Genomic DNA, 25305 nt, shown 5'->3' with positions numbered 1-25305 from the left:
TTTGATTCCCGAACAAAGCTAAAGCCCATCATAATTTTTCCTACCCCTCATTACCCTCAATCCAAAACACACCCTCAAGGTGTAACGAGGGTGAAGGGAACTTCTACTAATTTTTTTTTTATGGAGAGACCCTTTTTACCCTCCGTGTAATGTAATTTCTAATAATAAAATAATTTAATAGCATGTGAGGTTATTTTCATAGTTTTACCTACATTCCCCTCTCCCCCTTCACTTTATTACATTACACTTCCCAAACGTGGTGAAATGAGTTCTCCTTGATTCATCTTTACTAATTTCACAAATAAATTTTACACGTCTCTCTATTTTTTTCTAAACTTAATTTCTCCTATATTTCCTCAACTTTGTCAAAATCCAGACAAGCCCGAAGTAAACGGGTTGCTTTAATAAACCGCAAAATTCCCAAACCCATAACGGGTTGAGATTTCGGGTACCGATCCACCTGAAGCCCTAATAAAAGCCGGCAAATTTGTCTCTTTTGCAAATAAGTACTGACTTTCTTTGCCTCTTACACCCTCGTCGTCCAAATCGAAGTTGGGGGGAGAAAAATGGTAACCCTAACGGAATCCGACGACAGAATAGAGGAAGAGATCGAAGAAGAAAACAAAGGAACGATCAGCGATCAACAGCCCTCCGCGACGCGAAACCCTAACCCTAGATCGGTGAAGACGAAGGTCCCAGAAGTAGAGGTCCATCTGTATCGGAGCGGCAAAGGCCCGGTCGAGACCTTCAAATCGAGCCTCGGGGGCTGGGATCAAGATCAGCTCGAGGTCCAAGACATCCTCGACAAGTACGGGCTCAAATCGATCTTCGCGTTTACTCCGGGTTCGGGTCGAGGGGTTCCGATTCGATTCAGTGCGAGGAACGGGAGATCGATCCTTACGTATCGTGATGGAGCTGTTATCTATGTCGATGGAGAGCCAAAGGTGAGATTTTTATTTTTATTTTTTCATTTTTTCCCCTTGAATTTTATTAGAAATTGATTAGAAATCTTGGTTCAGCAAGTTGTTGATTATGCATATCTTCACTTTAAAAATCTACTTTTTCAGAATTTTCTAAAAAATATTATAAACTTTTAACGCTTGGTACATGATTAAAAACAGATGAAAATTCATCAGAAATTTTGGTTTTCGATAGGTCATGTGTATTACATCACATCCAACACTATGTGCTTTCAATTTAGAAATCAAAAGTTAGGATGTGTAGTTATTAGGAGCCTTCTCATGATAGTTATTAGGAACCTTCCCCCATGTCTCCAAATGGCGACCTTTCCGGTTCCTCTCATGTAGGTAGGGCCTCCAAGCAAGGTTTTGAATATCAAATACTTGGAGAACATTAGATGACTAAAATTCATATTGGATTGCGGATATCAGGGGTATGTGATAAATATTGGAGTGTTATTTAAATGACGAGCATATATATGGAGAATTTTAAAAAAAGTGTAGTTTTTAAAAATAATAAGCAAAGTCGACCCTTGTATGAAAATATTGGTAGATTTTGCTAAATATTGACTTTAAAAGTCCTGTGTAATTAGTCGCTAATTATAATTACGGTTAATCTGAAATGGTTGTCTCGTGTTTTTTATGCTGAAATACTTAAGGTTTAATTAATGAGAACTAAGTACACGAGACTAGTAGTCCCGTGTATTTTAAAGCTGAATTTTTGCAAAGTCGACCTCTTTTTAAAAAAGAGGTCGATTTTGCTAATTATTTTAAAAAATGGTCTTTTTTTAAAAAAATTATCCACAATATGATGTCCTAAAATTTAATGTATACATAATGAAATCTAAGCACGACATCACGACATTTCAATTGATTTTTTTGAGGCCGAAATATCACTTGATATGTTGGGAAAATTATAATATGTTGCCTAAAAATTCCTGGAAGCGGTATATTGTTTTGCGGCGAGCCATATTAAAAAATTCCTGAAAGCGGTATATTGTTTTGCGGCGAGCCATATTAAAGGACATATTGGTCAACGTATCGGCTGATATATTGGCCATGTCGAGGATATATAGCCTAAAATTTGCTAAAAAGCGATAAATAATTATTAGGCCATATTTCTTTCCATATCTTGCGACATCTTCAAACAAATCACAGAGATCTTTAATCTTTGAGTTTCTTTTCCTTAACTATTCATTTTTGATTATTTTGCAGATATGAATTGTTTAATAGCCAATATTTCTTTCCATATCTTGCGACATCTTCAAACAAATCGCAGAGATCTTTAATCTTTTTGGTTGCTTAAGGAAAAATGTGGAATTAATGTCACATATTTCATTTCTCTTAAAAACAAATTGTGTTTATCCTTCTTCCTATTCTCTTCCATTTCTCTCTTCCTTCACGAGTGATTCTGGATCATGGCGATAATTTTTTAATGGAAATTTTGAGAAATGACTCTTTTCACACAGCAACAAAAGGATTTGAAGAGAAGGATGAAGAAATAGTAAGCAAATTCTATTTTATCCATTCAAGTGTCAACAACTCTCTGCTCTTTCTTTAATTCTAGTGTTTTATTAGGCAAACATCCACTTAAGCAAGAGACTAGAATTCAAAGACACTGTGGTGCTGCTCTTCTCAGTGGGTTCTTAATGCTAGTCCTTAGCTGCATTGAAACATTTCTGCAAAGGCAACAACTATAGTACTAGGGTAGCGAAACCACAATTGCCCCTTTCAGGCTGCGATTCTAACTTAATTTAATTTTACTTGTGTTCTTTATTTTAGGGTTTTTTTGTTTATTTTGTAGCAATATTTCCAACAAACCCATCAACTTTTTCCTTTTGTTTATTCCATCACCTTAGCCGCAGAGAATTTTGAAGGATTGCTTCTTCACAGATGAGCTATGCATTAGTTGGCAGGTTTGATAAACTGTTGTTAAAGAACAATGATATTCCAGAAGACACCTTATACGTCGACATTTTGGATGCTAAAATTTATTATTGACCCAAACCCATCATAAATTCCATTTGATTGGATGTGATTAGTTTTGAGTATCTAAAATGTATGTTGAAAATGAAGATCTAAAACATTGCTATTTGTTAAAGCTTCAATGGTATTAGTGATGCCTTATCTTTAGTCTTACATGGGGAAATGTGGAGAGTTATAGAGGGTTTAAATGATGGGTTATGGGGTTCAAGTGTAGCATTAACTACTCAATTTTGGTAGGGAATTGAGCCAAACAATGTATTGCATTCAGTGGGTCCTACGGCTTACATCACACTAACAGGCTTGTAGGCTTAGGGTGTAACAAATGGTATCGGAACTGTTAGTCAGACGAAAGTGTGGACCTCAGTGCTACATTGCATGAGTGTGGTGGAAGTCACCTTTAGTGCCCATAGGAGCCACATCTGGAGTCCACATCTCTTGACGGTGATACTGAGATGAGTCATTGTCAATGTATCGTGCTGCGATGAGGACGTCGCGTATTTAAGGTGGAGTGATTCTAATGATCCAACTTTAGTCCCACATGAGAAATGAAAAAGAGTTACAAATGGTTTAAATGATGGGTCATATGGTTCAAGTGTAGCATTGGCTAACCAATTTTAGCTGTGGTTTGATCTAACAACACTTTGCACTCAATGAGTTCAACGGCTTACAGCACGCCAACGGACACGTAGGCCCAGGCCATGACAATGTTTGACTTCAATTGATAGGAAATTGATGTATGCATGGAGAACTCATTTTTCTATGAGAATATAGAAAATGGTGGTGGATGCCTTCAAACTTGAAAATTCACAGTACTGATTATGGGACCTGGATGGTTTATGACCATAATTTCAATCAAGCACTTATTTGTTTCACTGATCAAAAAAATTATAAGCACACACACATTAACGCCAACAACGAATTTTACGGTATTACAAGAAAATGGCAACAACAGATTCATATATTAAAAAGTGTAGTGTCTGCAGCTTATTTGAGATGAACATGTCTTCACATTATAAATGCACCTGGTAATGGTACAAAGGCGGCATCACTCAGTGATGTGTGTGTAAATCTTAATTATGTAAATGGTTATATGTAATAGTCTTCTGATTTATTCCTAAACATCAATATCATTCTTGAAAAGTTTTAGGAAGTACATAAAACATAATAAAAAATTGTAGGTCATTTACAATATTACTCATATTGGCTTTGTTATAATCTACATGCTCTGCTTTCGACAATGGGTATTACCCTCTCTGATTTTTAATTCTATATTTATTTTTCGATTCTTTCTGATAATTTTAACTGATGTCTTGTTGTCTGTCGTATTTAAAATTAAAAAACTTAAAGCTTTCATAACACTAAATTTGTGACTTTTGATTATATTATCTCTCGTTGTAAAGATGGCTGTAGGTTGTTCTGAGATTTCTTTTCAGCAGATAAATTTTTAGGACAAAACCATTTTGTAAATTTAATTGTAAAAGTCAACCAATTCATTATTTAGTTACAAAAGAAGACTAATTTTTGCGCATCTGCATCAGTTGCTAGTAGCTGGTCATTTTTTGAAATTTTTTGATTTTTCAAAACCTAGGATTGGCAAATCCCGTGCGATTATCTCTTTAACTCTCCAATCAGAAATATGCTCAGGATTGCCAATCTTTGAGATAAGTGTATATGTGGTTCGAGATATGTATTTTTAGTAAGTTCTGTTTCTGGCCATGTGAATTTCATTTGTGGGCTACATGCTTTTCTTTTTTGGTTGCAGGACCCTTTACTAAAACCTATTACAAAGATTATTCTCGGAGTTGCAGTGATGACCCTTATGATAGCCATCTTCATGAAGGAGACTCCAAAGTGGCTGAATATATCCAAACTCACCGATACAACCTTCCCTCCTTGGGTTATTGCTTGCATGATTATAGCTTTCACTCGCTTGAGGAAGAGAACCAAGAATTTGTTAAACAAGTTCGGGTGGTGAGAGAATGAAGTCTATTAAACTTATACAAGCTTGTGACACTTTGCACTATTTTTGTATATCAAATTGTTCCAAAATCTTATAATGGTGAGAGAATGAAGTCTATTAAACTTATACAAGCTTGTGACACTTAGCACTATTTTTGTATATCAAATTGTTCCAAAATCTTATAATGGTGAGAGAATGAAGTCTCTTCTGCTCTATTTGGCCTGCGTTCTGCTCTGATGAATTTAGTGTTCCTAAGATCTTTCTTCTTTTTCCGTTTGTTTTTGTAATGGGTCAGGGTTGCTCCGTACATTGTATCATAACAACTGAGTAATTTGCCTGCATTCGCGATGAAAGGTTATGGATTTTGACAGATTCCTGTCTTTGGCGGGTCGTTATTTGCTGAGAATTGTGTACTTTAACATACTCTTTTAAGTGTTTATTGATTCATATACTTATTTTACTATTGTTTATGAAGCTCAATGCGTGAACTGCTTAATTGTGATGATTATGCTAACTAGTGAAGGCTTTGTTCCATTAGCAGGTGTGACAGTCTTTTTGGTTGGAAATGGAACTGCTATAACAATGATGCATGGATTCTTGTCCGCGGAGATTGATCTCCTTGATGAATACAAATGAGAATACATATTGCCGAGACTCGAAATTAGACACCTTATATGCAGAAGAGAGAGAGAGAGAGAGAGAGAGAGAGAGAGAGAGAGAGAATCAGGCATGGAGGTGAGGTTAGGGTTTGAGAGTCTAGTTCTACCCTCTTTTTGATCACTTAATCTAATCATGTATTCAAAGGGCATACATAATCACATTGATTGTTGAATCTCGCTAGAATCTCTACACCTCTGTGGTTTTCTGTTCTTTCAGTCACCAATATGTGTGCAGGTTACCACGGATATCAAACCCGCGGGCGTGGCTAAGGGGCACCCCCAAACGCACATAGCCTTAAGTGTTCCAGGAGATTAAATTCACGTGTGTGTTCTTTAGGAGAGTCGAACCTGGGACCTTAGAGTACTACTCATAAACAACATACCAACTTAGACAGAATTAGTCTCCAAAAAGAACAGATCTATATTGATTTGTCTAGGTGCATTATATTAATGATGCATCAAGTTGGTAGATACTATTGGACTAGTTTTTTTACCTCTGCAATGCAATGCACGGGCATTTAGTATTTCAAATATTGCTGTACTAACATGTGAATATGTGATGTTATAGTTTTGATGGTCAACGACAAATGGCATCAAATAAAACTGTTGTAATAGAGGCCATGGACTTCTGCCAATGTATGATGAAGAGGAAAATAATTCGCATCAACTATTGGAAGTGTTTCTCCCAACTGAACTCATAAATGGCATTTTATGTTTTAAAAAAATTCATACTTAAATCAATTATACTTCTCGAGAGTTATAGTAGCACGCAAAGATGTATTATTTTTTAGTTTCTTTGGGAAGGGCAAGTAACCTATAAAGTCATAATCTTCAAGTTATGTCTTATGCCTTTCATTAAAATATTTTTATAACAATAAGATAACACACACAGGAACATGGTTTGATAAATATGAAAATACAAATTAAATACTTTACGTACAACCAAACGGTGGTTCCAACAATATTGATCAAGCCTTGTTAAATTAAGTAGTTTGATTGCTCTTTACCTTTGCAAGGATAAATCAAAAAGAGCCCTACTCATCTTAATCTTTCGGATTTATCCGGTTCCTTCCATTGAATAAAATGATATTATGCACATTCTCAAAGAAAGAGGAATTAATAAAGCAATTAGGGGCTGTTTGGTTGTATGTTTTTACCATGTAAAAGGATGGAAAGTGTAAAAAAGTGGGTCCCAATGTCAGCTTTCATCACTTTCAATTGTTTGTTTGTAGTTGTGAAAATAGTGTAAAGTGATTTCATATGCTGATATGGCTTGTAAAGTGATTTCATAAAAAAAAGACATGATTTTAGGAGAAAGCTAACATTGAAGTCAGGAAAAAATAATAAAAAATAATTCCAACCAATATGATCATTTGAGTAGAGACCACTTTTTACACTTTCCAAACAAACAATTAAAGTTACATTTGCAAACCAAACAAGCAATTTATGATTCCAATGGAATAAAAAACAAACAAAGAAAAATATAGATTCCAATGGAATAAAAAACAAACAAAGAAAAATATAAAAGTAAAATTGATGAGGTGGACAATAACTTTCTAAGTTGTGTCATAAATACACAACTTTACCAACAACAACCAAACCGCCCCTTAGCATATCAGGGTTAAATAAAGGCAATGAAATTCCAAATCCTTTTACTTTATTTGTAGTAAACAATTACTCATAATTAGTGAGGTGACATATTCCCCTCCACTCATTGAAATCGGGGCTCACATTCACATGGGTTGGGGAGAGGTTGGGAATTGGATGAGAATATGACACCTCACTACCAAGCACAAAATTTGTGCTTGGTACCAAACATACTCATTTTTTATATATATATATATATATAATGAGTATGCTTGGTACCAAGTATAAATTTTGTGCTTGGTAGTGAGGTGTTATATTCTCATCCACTCATTCAAATGGTTGCATATTCCCATGCACTCCTCAACTCATGTGAATGTGGTTCTCCTATTTGAATGAGTAGAGGGGATTATGCCACCCCACTACTAAGACAAAATTTGTGCTTGGTACCAAGCATACCCATATTTCTCTATATATATATTTGGTTTCACACTTTACCTTCCATATAATTAGTGAGTTTTAAAGTCTTAAAATATTAATGATCTAAGAGCAATTTAATGATTTGGAATTCTACTTTTAAAATCTTAATAATGTAAGCACCAATATCTAAAAAAATATTATTATTAATGAAAAAATAAATCTTGAATTCATCAACATAAAATGGTAAATTTTATCTGTTCATAGAGGATTTTATTTAATTATAAAGAAATCACTCGCACCTATTACTTCCATTTTCTATTATCTAGCGACCGAGTATTATAGACATTCAAAAACGTTTTTCTAGAATTTTTAAAGCTAGAATGTGCAAATTCAATCAAGAAAGAAAATATAAATCATGTGACCAATTCCAAAATCTAATATTATAATCTTCCTACATCTTCTCAATTAATTAATTAATTTGTCAAAACTATTACTCTCTAATTTCAGAAAACTATAAAATATAATCTGAGAATGATTTAAACATATTTTGTACAGATATGGATTGTATTTTAACAAAATAATTTAGATCTATCCAATATTGAATAATATCCAAAAATTTAGGTTAAAGAGTTAAGAGAATCTAATAACACTCATATCCAAACTATATGCCTCATAAAAGTGAGACATATAAAATAAACAACTAGATTTATTTTGTTAAATAATTTATTACAAATCACAAAAGTAAGGAGAACCATAATGATCACATAGCCATTCCAAATAAAGATTAAATTTCTCTCTGCGAATTTTGTAGCAGAAGATTTTCAGATATACTGATAGACTTGCTATAAAATCCACTCTTATAAGATTGATGTCATATGTGTGTTAAATTGTGCTTTGTTTAAATGTTAATTTTAGAAAACTTTCCCTCAACTATGGGGAAATGTAAAAAATCCCCCCCCCCCTTCAACTACTTGAAATGAGTAAATCTTTGTTCGTCAAATTTGGGGTGTTGTAATTAATCCATCTCAACTTCAAAATTTTGATTTAACCATATGAACTTTTCTCAATTAAACCCTCAAAACTAACATCGTTGAGTCGAATTCATTATGTGATAAGTACTTGATTTGAAAAGACCAAAATATCCCTCAACCATAAAAGAATTAGCTTGGTTTTTTCTAGATAAAAAAAATAAAGATTTAGAGGTAAAAAGAACTGTAAATTGGTCGTAATCCTTTTATTATCGGTTGATAGTTTTTTTTAACTAAAATGGTTTTCTCAACCGGGCATTTTGATAAAATCACATATTAAATTATTTTACATTAAAGGGGTTTGTTAAGAGATGTGTAAAAGACCAGTAGAGTTTTCATAAGACACGCTAAGTCGAAGGGTGTTTTCTAAAATCGCATCAAAGTTGAGAGAGGTTACCTACAACACTTCTATAGTTAGGGAGCTCTGTCAAATTAAATTAGTTGAGTGGTTTTTTAAGACATTTCCTATATTGAGATAGTTTTCAAAAAATTAACTATTCTTTTAAATTTAGCTTATTTACATATTTGTCCCTCAAATGTTTTATAATTCAATTTTAGTCCCTAAAACCAAAATTTTAAGGGAATAATGTACAATTATTGGAGATTTAAAATCAAGGAAATTATATCTAAATTACCTTCAAATATTTCTCTTATAGGAAATATATGAAATATTGGCCAATATATCGCTATATCGACTGATATAAAAGATTAAATACTTTATCTTGATAATATTTATGATTTTATATTGTTTTCTTTTATTTGTGAATTTTTTCATATATCGATCATTATCAAAAATATTGGCTGGTATAAAAAAATCAAGTCATTTAAAAAAATAATTAATATGATCCCTTTGATAATGTATTGACATGCAATTATGTATTAATAAATAATATTAATATTAGAGTGTAATGTTAATACATTATTAATTGCAATGGGCTATTATAGTCCATTGTATTGACATGCAATACATTATTAATTGTGTTGACATGCAATGGAAGTCATTGGAATATTACATGTCAATACAATGAGAGTGTAAATGAATATTACAATGTTAATACAAATCGAGTCATTGGAAGTTTTACAATAATTGCATATCAATACATTATTAATTGTGTATTAATATTAATAGAAAGAGTAGAAAAATAATTAATAGAAAGAGTAGACATTACTAATAATTAGTATGAGAATTTTACAATAACATTGGAAGTTTTAGGGACCAAGTTAGACAAACTTGAAGTGGCATATAATATAATTAATTAACAATAATAATTAATTTAGTTTAGTTAGGATTAAAATATAATATTTAAAAAAATAGGGGTAATATAGTCCATAGAAAGTTTTTCTACAACTTCCTCTTTTAAAGAGAGTATGATTCTAAGCGAAGTATATAATTTCATTTATAATTCAAAATCTCGAGACTTATTCAAAATATGATGCTTAAAATTTTCCACATCTTCTGTACTATATAAATATAAGCTAAGCCTCTAGCCTCATATTATGCGATGCACATTATTTATCAAAGGGACCACATACTATTATTTGTGGTTAACAAAGACTTCAAATCTTTATACACTTAATGAAACTTAAATACCTTATAGGTTACAAAAGTTACACTCATATACCTCGACTTATATCTTAATGCACTTAAATATCTTAATATTTTCTAAAATTGCATGTTTGTACTTATATACACAAGAATACTCTATAATTTTCCTATGTGAGTGACATGATATAATTTTAGGACAATTTCATATTTTCTACTCCTTCCAAAATAATTTATTAACTTGCAATTGTCTATTAATATAGTATTATGCATTATTAATAATTAATATGAGAGTTTTACAATAACATTGAAAGTTTTAGGGCTAAGTTAGACAAAATTGAAGTAGCATGTAATATGATTAATTAATAATTATAATTAGTTTAGTTAATTTATGATTAGAATATAATATCAAAAAAGAATAGGGGCAATATAGTCTATGAAAAGTTTTTCCACAACTCTCTCTTTTTAGGGAGTATTATTATTATTATTATTATTATTATATATATATATATATATAATTTATATATATATATATATGTATATATATATATATATATATATATATAATAATAATATATATATATATATATATATATATATATAATTAGTATATAGGAAAAATTGCTTCAAAGCCCCAAATTCTAATTTCCATGTGCCCCCAGCCGCTCCTACTTTCACCAATGTTACTACAACCCTTTTTTTTTTTTAATTGCTCAGGGCCGCTCCAGCTCATGCCAGGCTCATGATTTAACAACAGTCCACCTAAAATCTAATACCCTTGTCTCTTTTCATGCTAGCTCATGTTAACTATTATATGCTAAATGCTATAACTATGATAGATAACATGTTAACTATATACAGTTCACACATGAGCTCAAAACGAAAACATAATTTGCGCCTCTTCTCTCCCCCATTGGCACGTGGGCCGCGTCCATCATCTCGCCGAAGCCCATGGACCGTCACCGCCCACCGAAGTTCCTCGCGTTTTGAAATTACCTTCGTGTGCTCTCCTTCGCCCTCTGTCTTCTCTTTCACCCATATTGTTGTGCTCACTTTGATATGTGACGGGGGAGGTAGGCGCCGGCACTTGGAAGGATGCCGCAGTGGAGGGGCGGGGAGGGAGGCGGAGGCGCTGGCAAGCGCGACGACTGGACGGGGAGGGAAGCCAGAGGGCTTGGGGAGGAGGTAGATGGAGGAGAGCAACTGAGCGGGGAGGGGAGGGGGAGGGGGCAGAGGGGGGACCGGAGAAGGAGGAGGGAGTGTAGTGGAGAGGTGTAACATCGGAATTTTGAAAGAAAATACAATTGGAACTTGGGGAAGGTGAGCGGAGGGTCTGGACCATCCATTTTTTCAAAAAATAGGGTTGCAGGCAATTGGCTGAAAGTTGAGGGGCTGGGGACAATGGAAACTGATATTGGTCTTTGAAGGCAATTTTTCCTATATATATATATATATATATATATATATATATATATATATATATGGAGAGGTTCTAATAAAAACCTAGAAAACTAAAAACCAATCCTAACCCTACAATCTATTTCATCCAGTGGTCAAAATTGAAAATGGCAGAATTGAAAATAAATACATCTTAAGTACACATCAGCTGTCAAAATTAATGTAAAAGGGGTAATTTAGGAAAGATTCATTAATAAAACACATTGTAATTAATTAGCAAAACCAGTCAAACACTCTTTTTCACGAGCACGTCCTTTCAGTTTCACTCTATCAAGCTTTCTAAGCAAGTTTTCCCTCTCTATCGTCTCATCTTCTATCTACTCGAACAACTAAAATCTTCACATTCCGTCGATATCTTAACACTTCGTTTTCTTTCAACATCTCAGTACAACTCGAACGAAGAAGAACAGCAAGCCTTCGACGCTCGAGATGAAGAAAAACAACTCAAAGACTCTAAAACCCTCGTCTTCAAGAAGGGGTAAAACGATTCCAACCCTCGTACTAAAAATGTATATTTTTATCAAAGTTTGAACATTTTTCATAGATTTAGTGAGGAAAATTTTGAAATTTATAGATTAATCACTTGCATGTTGTTGAATACTTTTTTATTTTATTTTTTTAGCTTTATAAAATGTTATCGATGCATGTTCTAGTTTAGGGTTTTTATTTTTTACAGTTTCCTTGTTCTTGTGAATCGATGCATGTTCTAGTTTAGGGTTTTTATTTTTTACAGTTTCCTTGTTCTTGTGAGAATAAGTTTTTTTTTAATATTGTAAGATGTTTTCATTTGTTCTAAATGAGTAGCGATTAATTTTGGTTGTCTGGATTTTGCAATATGCACTGTAGTTGATGTGTAAAATGTTTTTGGTTTATATCAGATCATTATCACCATGTTGGACCCGCCTGAGAGAAGATAACTGCCTTGAATGAATCTGGATTCGTTGAATAAATCTCGATTCACCATAGTGAATCTCGATTCACTAAGGTGAATCCAGATTCTTCATAGTGAATCGAGATTCATATATTGGATTTTCTGGCCAGTTGTGGAAAAATGATTGTTCTTTAAACTTCAACTTTATCATGATTGTTTGTTTGTTTGTAAAAAATACCAAATATGATCCGAGGCCGAGTATATAGGATGGAAACTTTCCCAAATATGATCCAAGTGAATCGCGATATAGGATGGAAAAATTATATGCTTTAGTGTTTTATGTATACTAACAGTGAAATGAAACTGTAGCGATGATCAGTTTTTCCTTGTTGTGTTGAGGGACGAGCCACTGAAACAATGTATGGTATGGGATGGAGTTGGTTTCATATCATTGAATCTGGATTCACTTTGCTGAATCTTGATACATTTTGTTAAATCGAGATTCATTGCAGTGAATCGCGATTCACTCAAGTGAATCGTGATTTAGTGGAGTGAAACGGGATTCATTTCAGCGAATCGCTATTCACTGGAGTGAATCACGATTCAGATTATAATATCTTGATTCAATAATGTGATTCCACCTTCATGCTTACCATGCATTATTCAAAGGCTGGTCTCATTAAAAAATGAATTGTCATGGGTTTATCAGGTCTACGATCTAGCTCAAGGGACAAACAAACAACATGTGGTGAGATTGTTGAGGTATTTACACCTATACATCTTCAAGTTCAATTGCCAGATAAAAAGAAATCGGACAGGAAACAGAGGACACCACGCACTGTGAACGTGCCCAGCAGTGACGAGGACTTCATCAACCCCCTAAATAATCCTGCCGGTGAGGATACATCAAAGCGTAGTAGGGATCAAGACAATGAACAGATCACAAAAGGAAGGAAGAGGATGAAAAAGGTTGGTGTGCTAAACATCTTTAAATTTTTTTGTGTATTAACTGATGGATAATTTGATCTAATTATATTATTTTTGTCACAGGAGAAGGTTGGGAAAAAAGCAAATGTGAAGTCTGAACCTAAGGAGTTGACTAGGATACGGGTCTCTCCAAAGATATTCTCTGATATGGTCTTGTCACTCTCTGAGTCCCAAAAAGAATGGGTGAGACTAGCTGGACTTGGAGGTCTTTTACAATTTGGATTAAAAGAACTGCCACATATGTTGGGGTACCAGATTCTACAGTCCTTTGACAGTGAGGCCGTTGCGCTTAATCTTCCCAGAGGATCAATCAGTATCACAGAGGAAGATGTACATCAAGTGATGGGATTACCTCTGGGCAGGAAGCGTATACCAGCCTTCAGTATTGGGAAGTCAGCATTGGTGGATGAATGAAGGGCTCAATTCACAGACAGTGTTGGTTGGAAAATTACTCCAGGGGCTGTTTCTGAGAAACTAAAGTAGAGTTCTGATGTTAACCTACTTTTTAAACTGAATTTCTTGGTTCTCTTCCACAACAGCATGATCCAATCGCTTAGCAATCCGTATGTCAACCAACGGATTCTAGTTCTTAGTGACAATGTTGATCAGTGCTCTGAATACAATTGGTGTTCTTTCTTGCTTGACTCAATGATAGAAAGCCAACACAAGTGGAAGGTAGACCCGACAAAACAATTCTACACGGGTCCTCTTACATTTTTGATTGTAAGTCACTTGTATAATATTTATTTATTTTTACATTACGGTAGTTAAAGTAGTTTTACTTGATGATTACTAATTGGTGTGATTTATTTCTTATCTTCGTCTTTCTAGCTGTTCTATGCCGATCGGGTTTTGTTCAAAGGGAGGAGGTTGGTTGAGAGAACAACTCCTATATTTTTAGGCTGGACTGACTTGGCCTTGAAGGAAAGACAGGCAAAGGAAATAAGTACAAACTCATTTGGCAAAGGTGCATTTACAGAGAGGGTTGAACTTGCACCTTCATCTCGAATGCAGAGTGGTACTGGAAACTCGCCTAAAAGTGTTGAGACAATTCGAAAGGTTAGAAAATTAAGTTGCAAGACTTTGTTTATTCAATTTCATCTCGATTTAGTAGGAGTGAATCGAGATTCACTTAAACTGAATCTCGATTCAGTTCAATGAATCATTTTACTAATACTGAATCTCGTTTCAGATCAGTGGTTATCGATTAAGTTAAACTGAATTCCGATTCACTTAAGTGAATCTGGATTCAATGATACTCAATCTCGATTTACTGAAGTGAATCTGGATTCACTGATACTGAATCTCGATTCACTAAAGTGAAACTGGATTTACTTTAGTCGACTCTGGATTCAGTCATTTGAATCTCGATTCAAATACATTGGATGTAATCTCAATCTATCGAATCTAGTCTCTCGCCATGTTAATAATTTATGGTGACCAATGTCTGTGATATTCAAACTGCAGGATTGTATTGAGAGGGTGCAACGAAGAGCTGCAGAGTTGGAATCTGCAAAAGGTAGATATGATGCAGAGTGTGAGACAATGAGAAAGCTGTTCCCCAATGACAAGGAGCTCTTTCAAATTCAACAGAGAGTTTCAAATGTTCTTGTGCAGGGGTGTGGACATCGTGGAAGTACCTGTGACAATGAAATAGCTAGGGGAAACATTGTTGATGATACCCCTAATGTGAACACCGAGGTGAGTAGAGATATGCATGGTTTCCCTGTTGTTGATCCAATATCAGCTGAGTTACCACAAACACAAGTCTCCCCAAATTTTATTCAAAAGGTTGATAAGATTATAGAGTCTGTTAGCATGGGTAAGGTTGACAGACCAATGAGGCGTAAGCTCAACGAATCTGGAAATGCACAGACTGAAGAACCTAGTTTTTCTCTTGGGCTGACACAGGATACTCCGACTAAGACAGTGGAAATGGTTGATGTTGTACAGATTGCTAGAGCTTGTGAATCTGAGATCATTGATGACTCTGTAGGAATAACTAATAAACAAGCTTAAGATGCTGCTGCAGTAGATGAACGTAAAGGTAAGAAAGTTCAGGTGACCGAAAATAAGGAACATGCGGGAAGGGGGAAAGAAAAGAGGATGGTGAAGCCTGTAACGTCTCTTCGGTCACCATGGGTGCAGAGGGTATCTGAGATTACTGCTAGGCAAAGTTAGCTGGAAAGCATCATATGGAACTGGGTGCATAGAGAAGAAGCAACTAATGTAGATGATGATTCTGATGAAGAAGAGAATTTGTGAGTTCATAAATCTTATTTGATCTTTTATTTTTAGGTGTGAGACTCCCTGTTTTTAGTATTTTGTCCCTTTATTAAATTGAATATTGTTACTATTTTTTCAGTGAAATGGTTTTTAAGTGGAGACAAATTGAATGTTTCTTACCTGCTTTCACGACTTTCCTTCCTTCTGAGGACATTGAGGCAAATTTAATCAGCATTTGGTCCTATATTTTGAACAACAGAGAAAAAATGAAGTCTGAAAATTCTCCACTTAGATTCTTCTGCAATGTTGAGACAACCATACGTATCTTTCTTTATTTAATTTAAAATAACACTTGAATTACATCTTATTTAACCAGTTTTATGTTGTACAGTTTTGCAACATTCATTGGACAGATGAGTCCAATGATGAATTGAGATACAGTAGGTTTGCTTCCCGGATGGATGAGCAACTTGCTCTGTATCCACATATGAAGTTTAATGAGATTGATATGGTAAAGATTTGAAGATAATGTTTTTGTTCTTTAACCCAATTTTAACTATATCTGTAAAAACACTGATTAAATTTCACAACCATTAGGTCTTCTTCCCCATAAATGCGTTTGAGCATTTCTACATTGTGTGCTATGGGCTAAAGAATCGAAGTATGGAGCTGATTGACAATAGCAAAAACTGCCCAGACTACAAGGAAAAATATAAAGGTCGTCCTGAGGGTTTGGTATGTTTTCCACCTTACGTATGTGCTTTAGTCATTTACTGGCAGAATACAGTAATAAGTGAATCTGGATTCACTATAGTGAATCTCGATTCACTAGAGTCAGAGAAATGCAGATTCGCTAACTCTAGTGAATCTCGATCACTATAGTTAGTGAATCTGGATTCACATCTTTCTGTGAATCTCGATTCACTAGAGCTAGTGAATCTGTGTTCACACTAGGGAATCACAATTCATAGCTATAGTTAATTCTAGTGAATCCAGATTCACTAGTGTGAATCCAGATTCATTAGAGTGAGTCCAGGTGAACTAACTCTATTAAATCCTGGCAAACTAGATCCAATGAATCGAGATTCACTGTCATGAATACTGTTTCCATATAAACAACTAAAACAATTTGTATATTACATTAGACATTACTGTATGATAATTTGGATTTTTTATGTGACACTGATTACTTTTGATTAAACAGCACAAGAATTTTGTGAGATATTTGGCACACAAAAAACATCACAAGTCGAGTGAAATAAAGAGATTAAGGCCTGACAGACTTGAGATGGAGTGGAGAACGGCCAAAAACGAATTTGATTGTGGTATTTTTGTCATGAGACATATGAAGACCTACATGGGTGGTGGTACAGCAAATTAGAACTCTGGTTTCCATAGAGAGGGTGTAAGTGTTTAAACTAATAATGTATTGATAATTTACAGTTAGTCTTTATGAATTAATCAAATTTAGAATATAGCTGCTAAATCTTGAAGTGAATTATTGTTCATATCGACAGGAGCGATTAAAAAATCAGCTACATAGACTGTCTATATACTGTTGCCAAATTCTTACTGATCTAACAAATGAATTGGCCAAAGAAGTCATCAGGAAAGCCCAACAGCACCATGCTGAAACTGCCAATGTCAAACAAGAGAGGAGGAAGACCACAAGATCTCAGAGAAAATGATATTCTGTCATCAACATAATTGAATTGTTGAAGTTTACAGTTATTGAGTACATTGTCAATTAATGTTATTGAATATAACAGTTTGTTTTGATCTGTTTTTCTATGTAAATATACTTTATAATATATAATAGCTTTGTCATAATTTTATTTCTAGATTTGTGAATAGTTTGGATATATAAAAATACTGTGAAGGTAATGAATGCAATTGGAAGAATTTCGATTTAAGCAGACAATGTGAGTTATAATTCAAGGTTTTGTGTAAGATTCAGTAAATTAATCATACTTATTGTGGATTGAATGTATTTAATCTGGATTCACTGGTTCAATATTATCTTAAGTTATTAGTAATTTATTTGATTGAATCTAGATTCACTATAGTGAATCCAGTTTCAATTTAACCAATCCAGATTCACTACAATGAAAGATTCAGTAAATTAATCATACTTATTGTGGATTGAATGTATTTAATCTGGATTCACTGGTTCAATATTATCTTAAGTTATTAGTAATTTGTTTGATTGAATCTAGATTCACTATAGTGAATCAAGATTCACTACAATGAATCTAGATTCACTATAGTTAGTCCAAAATCACTTAAAGCGAATCAATCAAATAATTTGATTGTTTGATTGATTATAGTGAATTCCTATAGTGAATCCAGATTCAATTCAGTGAATCCAGATTCACTACAATGAATCTAGATTCACTATAGTTAGTCCAGAATCACTTAAAGCGAATCAATTTTAATTTGATGACTGCATACAACTACTTTATCATTCCTATTGAAATAATACAACTACTAATAATGAAATTTACATGCTATATGAGTACATCTCTATTCAATATACTAACATGACACAACGTAACCATGTAATTAATAATCTAGTAAATATATGTCGTTAAGAATTACACAATTCAGCAATTCTAATAAGAAATGTATTATTAAACATGATTTTGAAACAAAATATGACAACTAAATTAAACATCACTCTGATGTAATGTTTTCTTTAATGGGCATGTCCGTGTGTCATGAAAATCGAGTTTTTTGTACATATTACACAGCCTTGGCATCTTCTTCTTTCGTTGACTAATTGATTTCTCATAATCATCAACAATTCTCCGTCCACACTCCTTGTTTCTACCTTCAATGGGAGGTTTAACAATCACTTCAGCTAGTATTTTTGAGCCAACAAAAAACTCCATTACATCATTTTTGTTTTGTGTGTCAAATTTCCCACTAGATTCACGCAAACTGTGCTCCAACTCCTTCAACTTCTCTTCCAAGTAGTCAAGTCTCTCACCATCTAAACCTGCCAAACTCACACAGAATTGGAAATCATACCATATGTCATTCAACTTGCGATTTGTAACTTCAATTGCATTGCACTGTTCTGATATTTCCTTGAACTGCAATAAATGCCTCATCTCAGCACCTTTTGTCCATCGGTTCACAACAAGATGTCTTGGTATTTTTGTTACATCAGCTTGGTTCAGTGCAAAAAAAACATGTCTACATACTATACCCATTTTCTCAAACATCTTACACGTACATTGCACGTCATTGTTCAAAACAGCGTGTTTCACCTAAAATTCAAAAAACAATTTATATTAGCACTGAATAAAAAAAAATAAAATGACAAGCGCATGAAATAGTCACTGAATCGCGATTCAGTGGTGTGAATCAAGATTCACTTCATTGAATCGCAATTCACTCTATTGAATCGCGATTCAATTTTTATTTTTTCAATCTCGATTATTAAGTTTTACCTCAAATATTTTTCCATGTCTCTTTTTGTCCTTTATGAAAAAAATCTTCAAACCATCTTGTTCTGATATACTGTTGATACTCATATCATAACAGGATGACATTATCTCTTTTAGTACCTTATAAAACATTGTTCGAGTGTACAACTCTGTTGCATCGCTCTCCAATAACAATGGCGTGTCCATTCTTGGCATCGACTTTGTTCCTTCATAGTTTAATCTTGCGTTTGTATGCCTTTGCTTATCTATAGCACTCTCATATCGGAGATAAAATTCTATCAATGTGTCAGATCTACGGTTGAATTTGTCAAAGAAACTGTTCTCACTCTCTGATATTAATGTAGTACGCAATAATCCAGCCATTGGATCATCGGCATAATAGGCTTGAATCCATGACTCCCGAATGTTATACAGTTCACACAACCCATTCATTACTTTCAAGCTTAAATTCTTTCATAACATCTTTCCAACCTACTTCAAATGTTGCTGGATCTATATCTATACTCCAAATCAGTGCATTTATCTTGCTCTTGAAATCATTCATCTTCGAAATGCATTTTGCCAACTACAATATAAATATATAACGAAAGATTCAATATTTATCTAATGAGGATTCATGATGTTTATATGTGGGATTCATTACCTTTTGGTTAAATTTCTTCATGATGTGCCACATGCACAAACGATGATGTGCTTCTCTAAAGACGGTTGGCATAGCTTGCTTCATGGCAGGGCACTGATCTGTAACAATACACTTTGGCTCGCGAATCATGCATTTCATGAATACCTCAAAAATCCAGACATAGTTATCAATGTCCTCTTTAGCTATCAATCCTGCTGCAAATACAACACACTTCTTATGATTGTCGAGCCCAGTGAATGGAACAAACTTCATGTTGTGCCTATTGTATCACATACAAAAAATATAAGATTCACTATGATATATAATTCCAATATTGCAAAATCGTAAGAGATTAACTATAAAATCTTACTTGTTCGTGGCACATGTAGAGTCAAATGATATCACATCTCCAAATACATCGTAATTTCTTCGTCCAATAACATCTGCCCAAAAAATGCGAGTTAATCAACCCCCTTCATCGACTGCATAATCATAGAAAAATCCATCACACATCTCCTTCTTATCCGTGAACTTCTCGATGATCATTTGAGCATCTCGATCACCAATATAAAGCTTCACATTCGTACTCCAATTTTTAAACTCAGTACACGTAGCACCAACATTAGAATAACTTCCACACAACTCCTTAGCAAAGTTATATGTTTTGTTAGGCTCCATGTTGGCTTTTGCACCATCAAATACAAGTTTCTTATGTGCGAGACCCATAACTCTATTTGACTTCAAAAATTGTTTCCCACTCCCGGACACCAAAAAACGAGAATACTCTTCAACGAATGAGAGAACATTATATCCTTTCAAACCATCGAACTTAAAAATGACTTTAGCTTTGCAACCACATCTACTAGATACAGTTCTCCTTCTCTTTTTTGAAATGCTACTAAAATCCTCAAAGTCAACATCCATCTTTGATTCATTGCTGCCAGCTCTACTGCAAAGAATGTGTTTAAGAAGAACTGTACCATCCTCATGTTTCTTCTCTGTATGCCATCTGATCTCAAACCCACATTTACGTCCATACTCTCGGTAAAACTCTATACCATCCTCTAGTGATCGGAAGCTTTGGTTTAGATAAGGTTTAAATTCAGCCTCAACCCGAGGTTTCCAATGCATACAACTACCTGGTGATTGAAAAGGAATCAAGCTAACTTTGTCCATTCCATCTTCCCCAAAATCACTATCTGATGCATTTATAACATGTGGTTCCTTTATTTGTTCATTGCTGCCTACAACTGAAAATAAAACAACATAAATCATATGACTAAGTTTTGATATACTGAATCTGGATCCATTACAATGAATCTGGATTCACTGGAGTGAATCTCGATTCACTGTATTGAATCCAGATTCACTACAGTAAACATGTGAATACATTATGAAAATCACTGCAGTCTCTAACATCTAGAACGTGTTCACCTGAATTCAAGCTCTCCATTTAAATCTCCATAAAATGTTTAAGAATGTAAGCTCCTAGATAATAAGTCATATGACTAAGTTTTGATATACTGAATCTGGATCCATTACAATAAATCTGGATTCCCTGGAGTGAATCTAGATTCACTGCATTGAATCCAGATTATTGCTAATTAATCTGGAGTGAATCTCGATTCACTGCATTGAATCCATATTCACTACAGTAAACATGTGAATACATTATGAAAATCACTGCAGTCTCTAACAACTAGAACGTGTTCAACTGAATTCAAGCTCTCCATTTAAATCTCCATAAAATGTTTAAGAATGTAAGCTCCTAGATAATAATGTTCGCGGGGAAAATCGTTTTCTTCATTGATGTCATTGTGATCTCAAAATAACAACTTTTTGTGGTTACAAAAGATCCGGTCTTTTTTAGATCCGGTTACAACGAAATCAAAGAAAATAAAAAAAAATTACAACTTTCTCCTTGTGAACAAATCGCGAGCTCCTGTTTTGCGGTCACTCGCTTTTGTGGGTTCTTTGCCAACGCTGGGGTTAATCCGTGGACCACCGCGCGATCTAGATCCGGTCGGATCTACACGATTCGACGGGTATTATTCCACGAAGGGAATAATAGCCGGGAGGGATTAGTTCACTAAGGAAATAATCACTCGGATCTCGGGATCTAAGACCAAGCTTAGATCCGGAGTGTGATCTCGTGTAGATCTCAGATCTGTTCTTCCCCTCTCTCGAACTCCTGCCTTTTGTGACGTGGATGCTCGCCGAGGATCAGATCTGGATGTCCAAGTCTTCAAGTCTTCAAAACTCTAAGCTCGATCTTCAATCCGGCAGAGTTTCGGCTCTCAAAAGTCCAACCTTTGAAAATGAACAAAAGGGGGCCTATTTATAGGCTACCCTCACTGTGCCTTGGGCACAGTGCAGCCGGCCACCTTGAGGTGGCTCGGCTCTGGGCCGGCCACCTCAAGGTGGCTCGGCCACCGAGCCACCTCAGGGTGGCTCGGCTTTGGCCGAGTCACCTTGAGGCGGCTCGGTTTTGGCCGAGCCCCTCTGGGTTTGCTGTTTTTTCCGTCGTTTTGCGCTGTATCCGTTTCTCGGTTCTGTCCGTGATTCGGTTGACTTAGATTCTGATTTTGTTGATCTGATTTGGCAGTAAATCCGCTTCTGATTTGGCAGTAAATCTGCTTCTGAGTTCGAGTCCGAAACTGATCTTGATTCGATCGTGATTCGTCCGAGTTTGTCTTTGGTTGGATCACTCGTTGACTCTTCAACACTTGGCTTGATTCCGAACGCGAATGGATTTATTCCGTTGCTTGCGTGCGATTCGTCGCCTCGTTGGTTCGTCGGTTTGTGCCGAGCTGTGCTAAGGGACCTATAAGTAATTTTATATGCCTACAGATACCCCCTCCAAAGTATTTCAGTCTCGTTCTTTTATAGAAGAGTCTGGAATACTTTGGATATGATTGTCCCAACCTTCAGTCGGCGTAATGGGACTTTGGAATGACTTCCGTTCTTGATTCCTTCAATCTTCCAGGCTATTCGGTGCTTTGTCGAATGTCTGTAAGAGTTCCGGTGCTGCATTTATTGTCTGACCGTTGTCGGAATTTTTAAACTTGAAGTCGATTCCTGACTTTCTAATCTTTAGCTGACCATCGATTGTTGGCGTCGAGTCTTTATCTGCAACGCGTTGTCCGGCGTCGTGTTGTTGAGTTATCCTTAAGAATATTTATGAAAACATTCTCCAGGAACTTCTCAACGAAAATTAGGGAACAGTTTATACTCATATACCTTATTGGAGTATTTTCTGTGTCCAAATGAGCTGAACCGGCTTGATAATGAGCCAAAAAAGGCAGTAATTCGGCTCAAAAAATCTTCTGATTTTTCCGAACATGTGGGAGAGGCAAGAATAATTCAAGGACTGAATCCTCTAACGATTTGAAGTTGTTTCGATGCTCGATTCGGCTTCAATTTGGATTCTGGTTCAAACCCGGTCTGGTCCGGTTCAAGGCCGGTATGGTTCAAGGCCGGTTCACCCTACAAAAGGGGTCTTTTTTCTTTTCTTTTCCCTCACCTAGGGCCGGCCACCTCTCTCTCCTCTTTTTTGAATTTCTCTTCCCTCGAGCATCCGTTCTCCCTCAAAACTTGATATCCGTCTTAGATCTAGCATTCCTTTGGATCTTTGACTGAGAAATCCCTCGAAACTTCCATTTTTAGAATTTCTCTCAGGCCCCTCGAGCGCGTGGTTCGAGCACTTTTCAAGATCTAATTTTTATTGGATCTTCGAGCTTTCCCTCAGGTATATCTTCCATAATTTTAGCATTTTTTTATGCTTAATTTAATTTATGAACTTGTGGGATTGCATGCGAGGGTTAGGATTATGATTTGGCGCCTCGAGCTTATCTTTCAGGGGGTAGAATTGCAATAAAAAGAGGATTTTTTCTAGATCTGACCTCTTGATTTATTTTGTAGGTCATTATGTCGCGAGTCTCGAGAGGTCGTTCCCCTGCTGTATCGACTGACGGCGTGCTTCCTTCATATGCTGGTGAGCTATTTTTTGCATATTCGAAATTTTACAAATTAGCCCTCTTTTTTCTGAAAATTTGCAAATTGGTCCTTTTAACCCCACGTTGTTCTCCTTGGTGAGGCAATCGGGAGAGCCTTGATTCTCCTTGGTGAGGATCGACGCTTTAAAAATAGAAATTTTACAAATTAACCCTCTTTTTTCTGAAAATTTGCAAATTGGTCCTTTTACCCAACGTTGTTCTCCTTGGTGAGGCAATCGGGAAGAGCATTGATTCTCCTTGGTGAGGATCGACGCTTTAAAGATAGGTTTTGCTTGGTCAAAACCATATCTCAAAATAAAGGGGGCGTTTTGACGCTGCATTGTGTTTTATAAGGCAGGGATATATTGTCGATATGCCCTATCTTATAAATGCACAATGTGGCCAAATCGTCTCACCCTTTATAAGGTAATGACTCTATCTTACCGATTTGTAAGATGAGTTCAATTTCCTTTTATACCTGAAATTAACAAACACTTAATTGCTTGTTTTCAGTGGAGTATCCTTCCGGAGCCTTTTCATCGCATGCGGTGAATGGACGTCGTGACGAATATTATTCTACGTCTGATGATTTTTTGCCGATTCCACCTGCTTCCCAGTTTGTTCCGGGCACGTCGACAGAGGTTGCCCAAGTGGTGAAGGAAGGTGGACATCGAGCCCTTCGTCAGCTGATTACAGATGCGCCCCTCGTGAAGGATGCTAGTTCCGTTCAGTCTCTCAGGAAGACTGATTTCTTGTTTGGCGATTCTGTCAGAGATCCCGATGCAGCATTTATTAACGCCGAGCAGTGGCTTCATAAGACTGGCAATGGCTTCTTCTATTTACCGAAGATTCCTCGGCACCGTTTCTTGACTGAGCTCAGGCGTCAGGCTGTGAAACGGGAGATGTCGTGGCGCTTGACAGAGGAGCATGAGAGCGTTCACTGCGGCTACATTACTCATCAGGCAGTTCCTGGTTCGAGCAGGAATCATAGTGTTGGACTGCGTCCTGGAGTGCTGGGACTAGATGCACCGCCCCGTAACGAGTTCCTTGCCTCTGCTTCCACTTTGAGGAATCGCCTCGCTAACTTAGGACGGGAGATGCCTGCACCGCGCCACAGATTCTATGGTTGGGTCCATTCTTTGGACAAGTTTTGGTGGGATCGTATGACAAAGTACGTCTTGAGCAGATGGAGCGAGGAGTTGCACGCTTGCGGTCTTTATGCAGCCATTCGTGCCACCATGCATGGTTTACCCGTTAGTGCGAAGCATTTCTTTGCCTTATGCGAGCTTTATAATCCGGATTCGAACACCTTTCTGACTAGGCACGGAGAGTTGGGTTTGGCTCTTCATGAGATGCATAAGATTTCTGGTTTGCCCATGGGTCAGATGTTATACCAGGAGTATTTTCCTTCCAACCATGAACTGAGTCAGCTGAAGGATCGCATGCCCGACCGCTACGAGACCTTATGGGACCTCACTTGTCACTATCACATTGCTTTGGCGCAGTCTAAGCCCCTAGCGAAGAGGACCAAATCAAATGTGAGCCTGAAGCAATT

The 25305-nt window shown here is 35.8% G+C and overlaps 2 protein-coding genes across 2 annotated transcripts; one reads left to right on the top strand and one right to left on the bottom strand.

Moving 5' to 3' along the window:
* LOC109835636 lies at positions 494 to 5120 on the top strand. Its single transcript, XM_020403611.1, has 3 exons — positions 494 to 944; positions 4708 to 4916; positions 5005 to 5120. Exons 1-3 carry the CDS (start codon positions 567 to 569, stop codon positions 5006 to 5008), a joined length of 591 nt encoding a protein of 196 aa, XP_020259200.1. The 5' UTR covers positions 494 to 566; the 3' UTR covers positions 5009 to 5120.
* On the bottom strand, positions 18348 to 19496 carry LOC109835528 (protein FAR1-RELATED SEQUENCE 9-like). Its single transcript, XM_020403497.1, has 2 exons — positions 19254 to 19496; positions 18348 to 18953 (listed from the first exon to the last, which is right to left on the bottom strand). The coding sequence occupies exons 1-2, from the start codon at positions 19494 to 19496 to the stop codon at positions 18348 to 18350; spliced, it is 849 nt and encodes a 282-aa protein (XP_020259086.1).

The sequence above is a fragment of the Asparagus officinalis genome, chromosome 3 (genome assembly GCF_001876935.1).
Source record: "Asparagus officinalis chromosome 3, Aspof.V1, whole genome shotgun sequence".
NCBI lineage: Eukaryota > Viridiplantae > Streptophyta > Magnoliopsida > Asparagales > Asparagaceae > Asparagus > Asparagus officinalis.
Note: the sequence above shows the minus strand (reverse complement) of the source record. Positions and strands in the feature narration are given on the sequence as shown.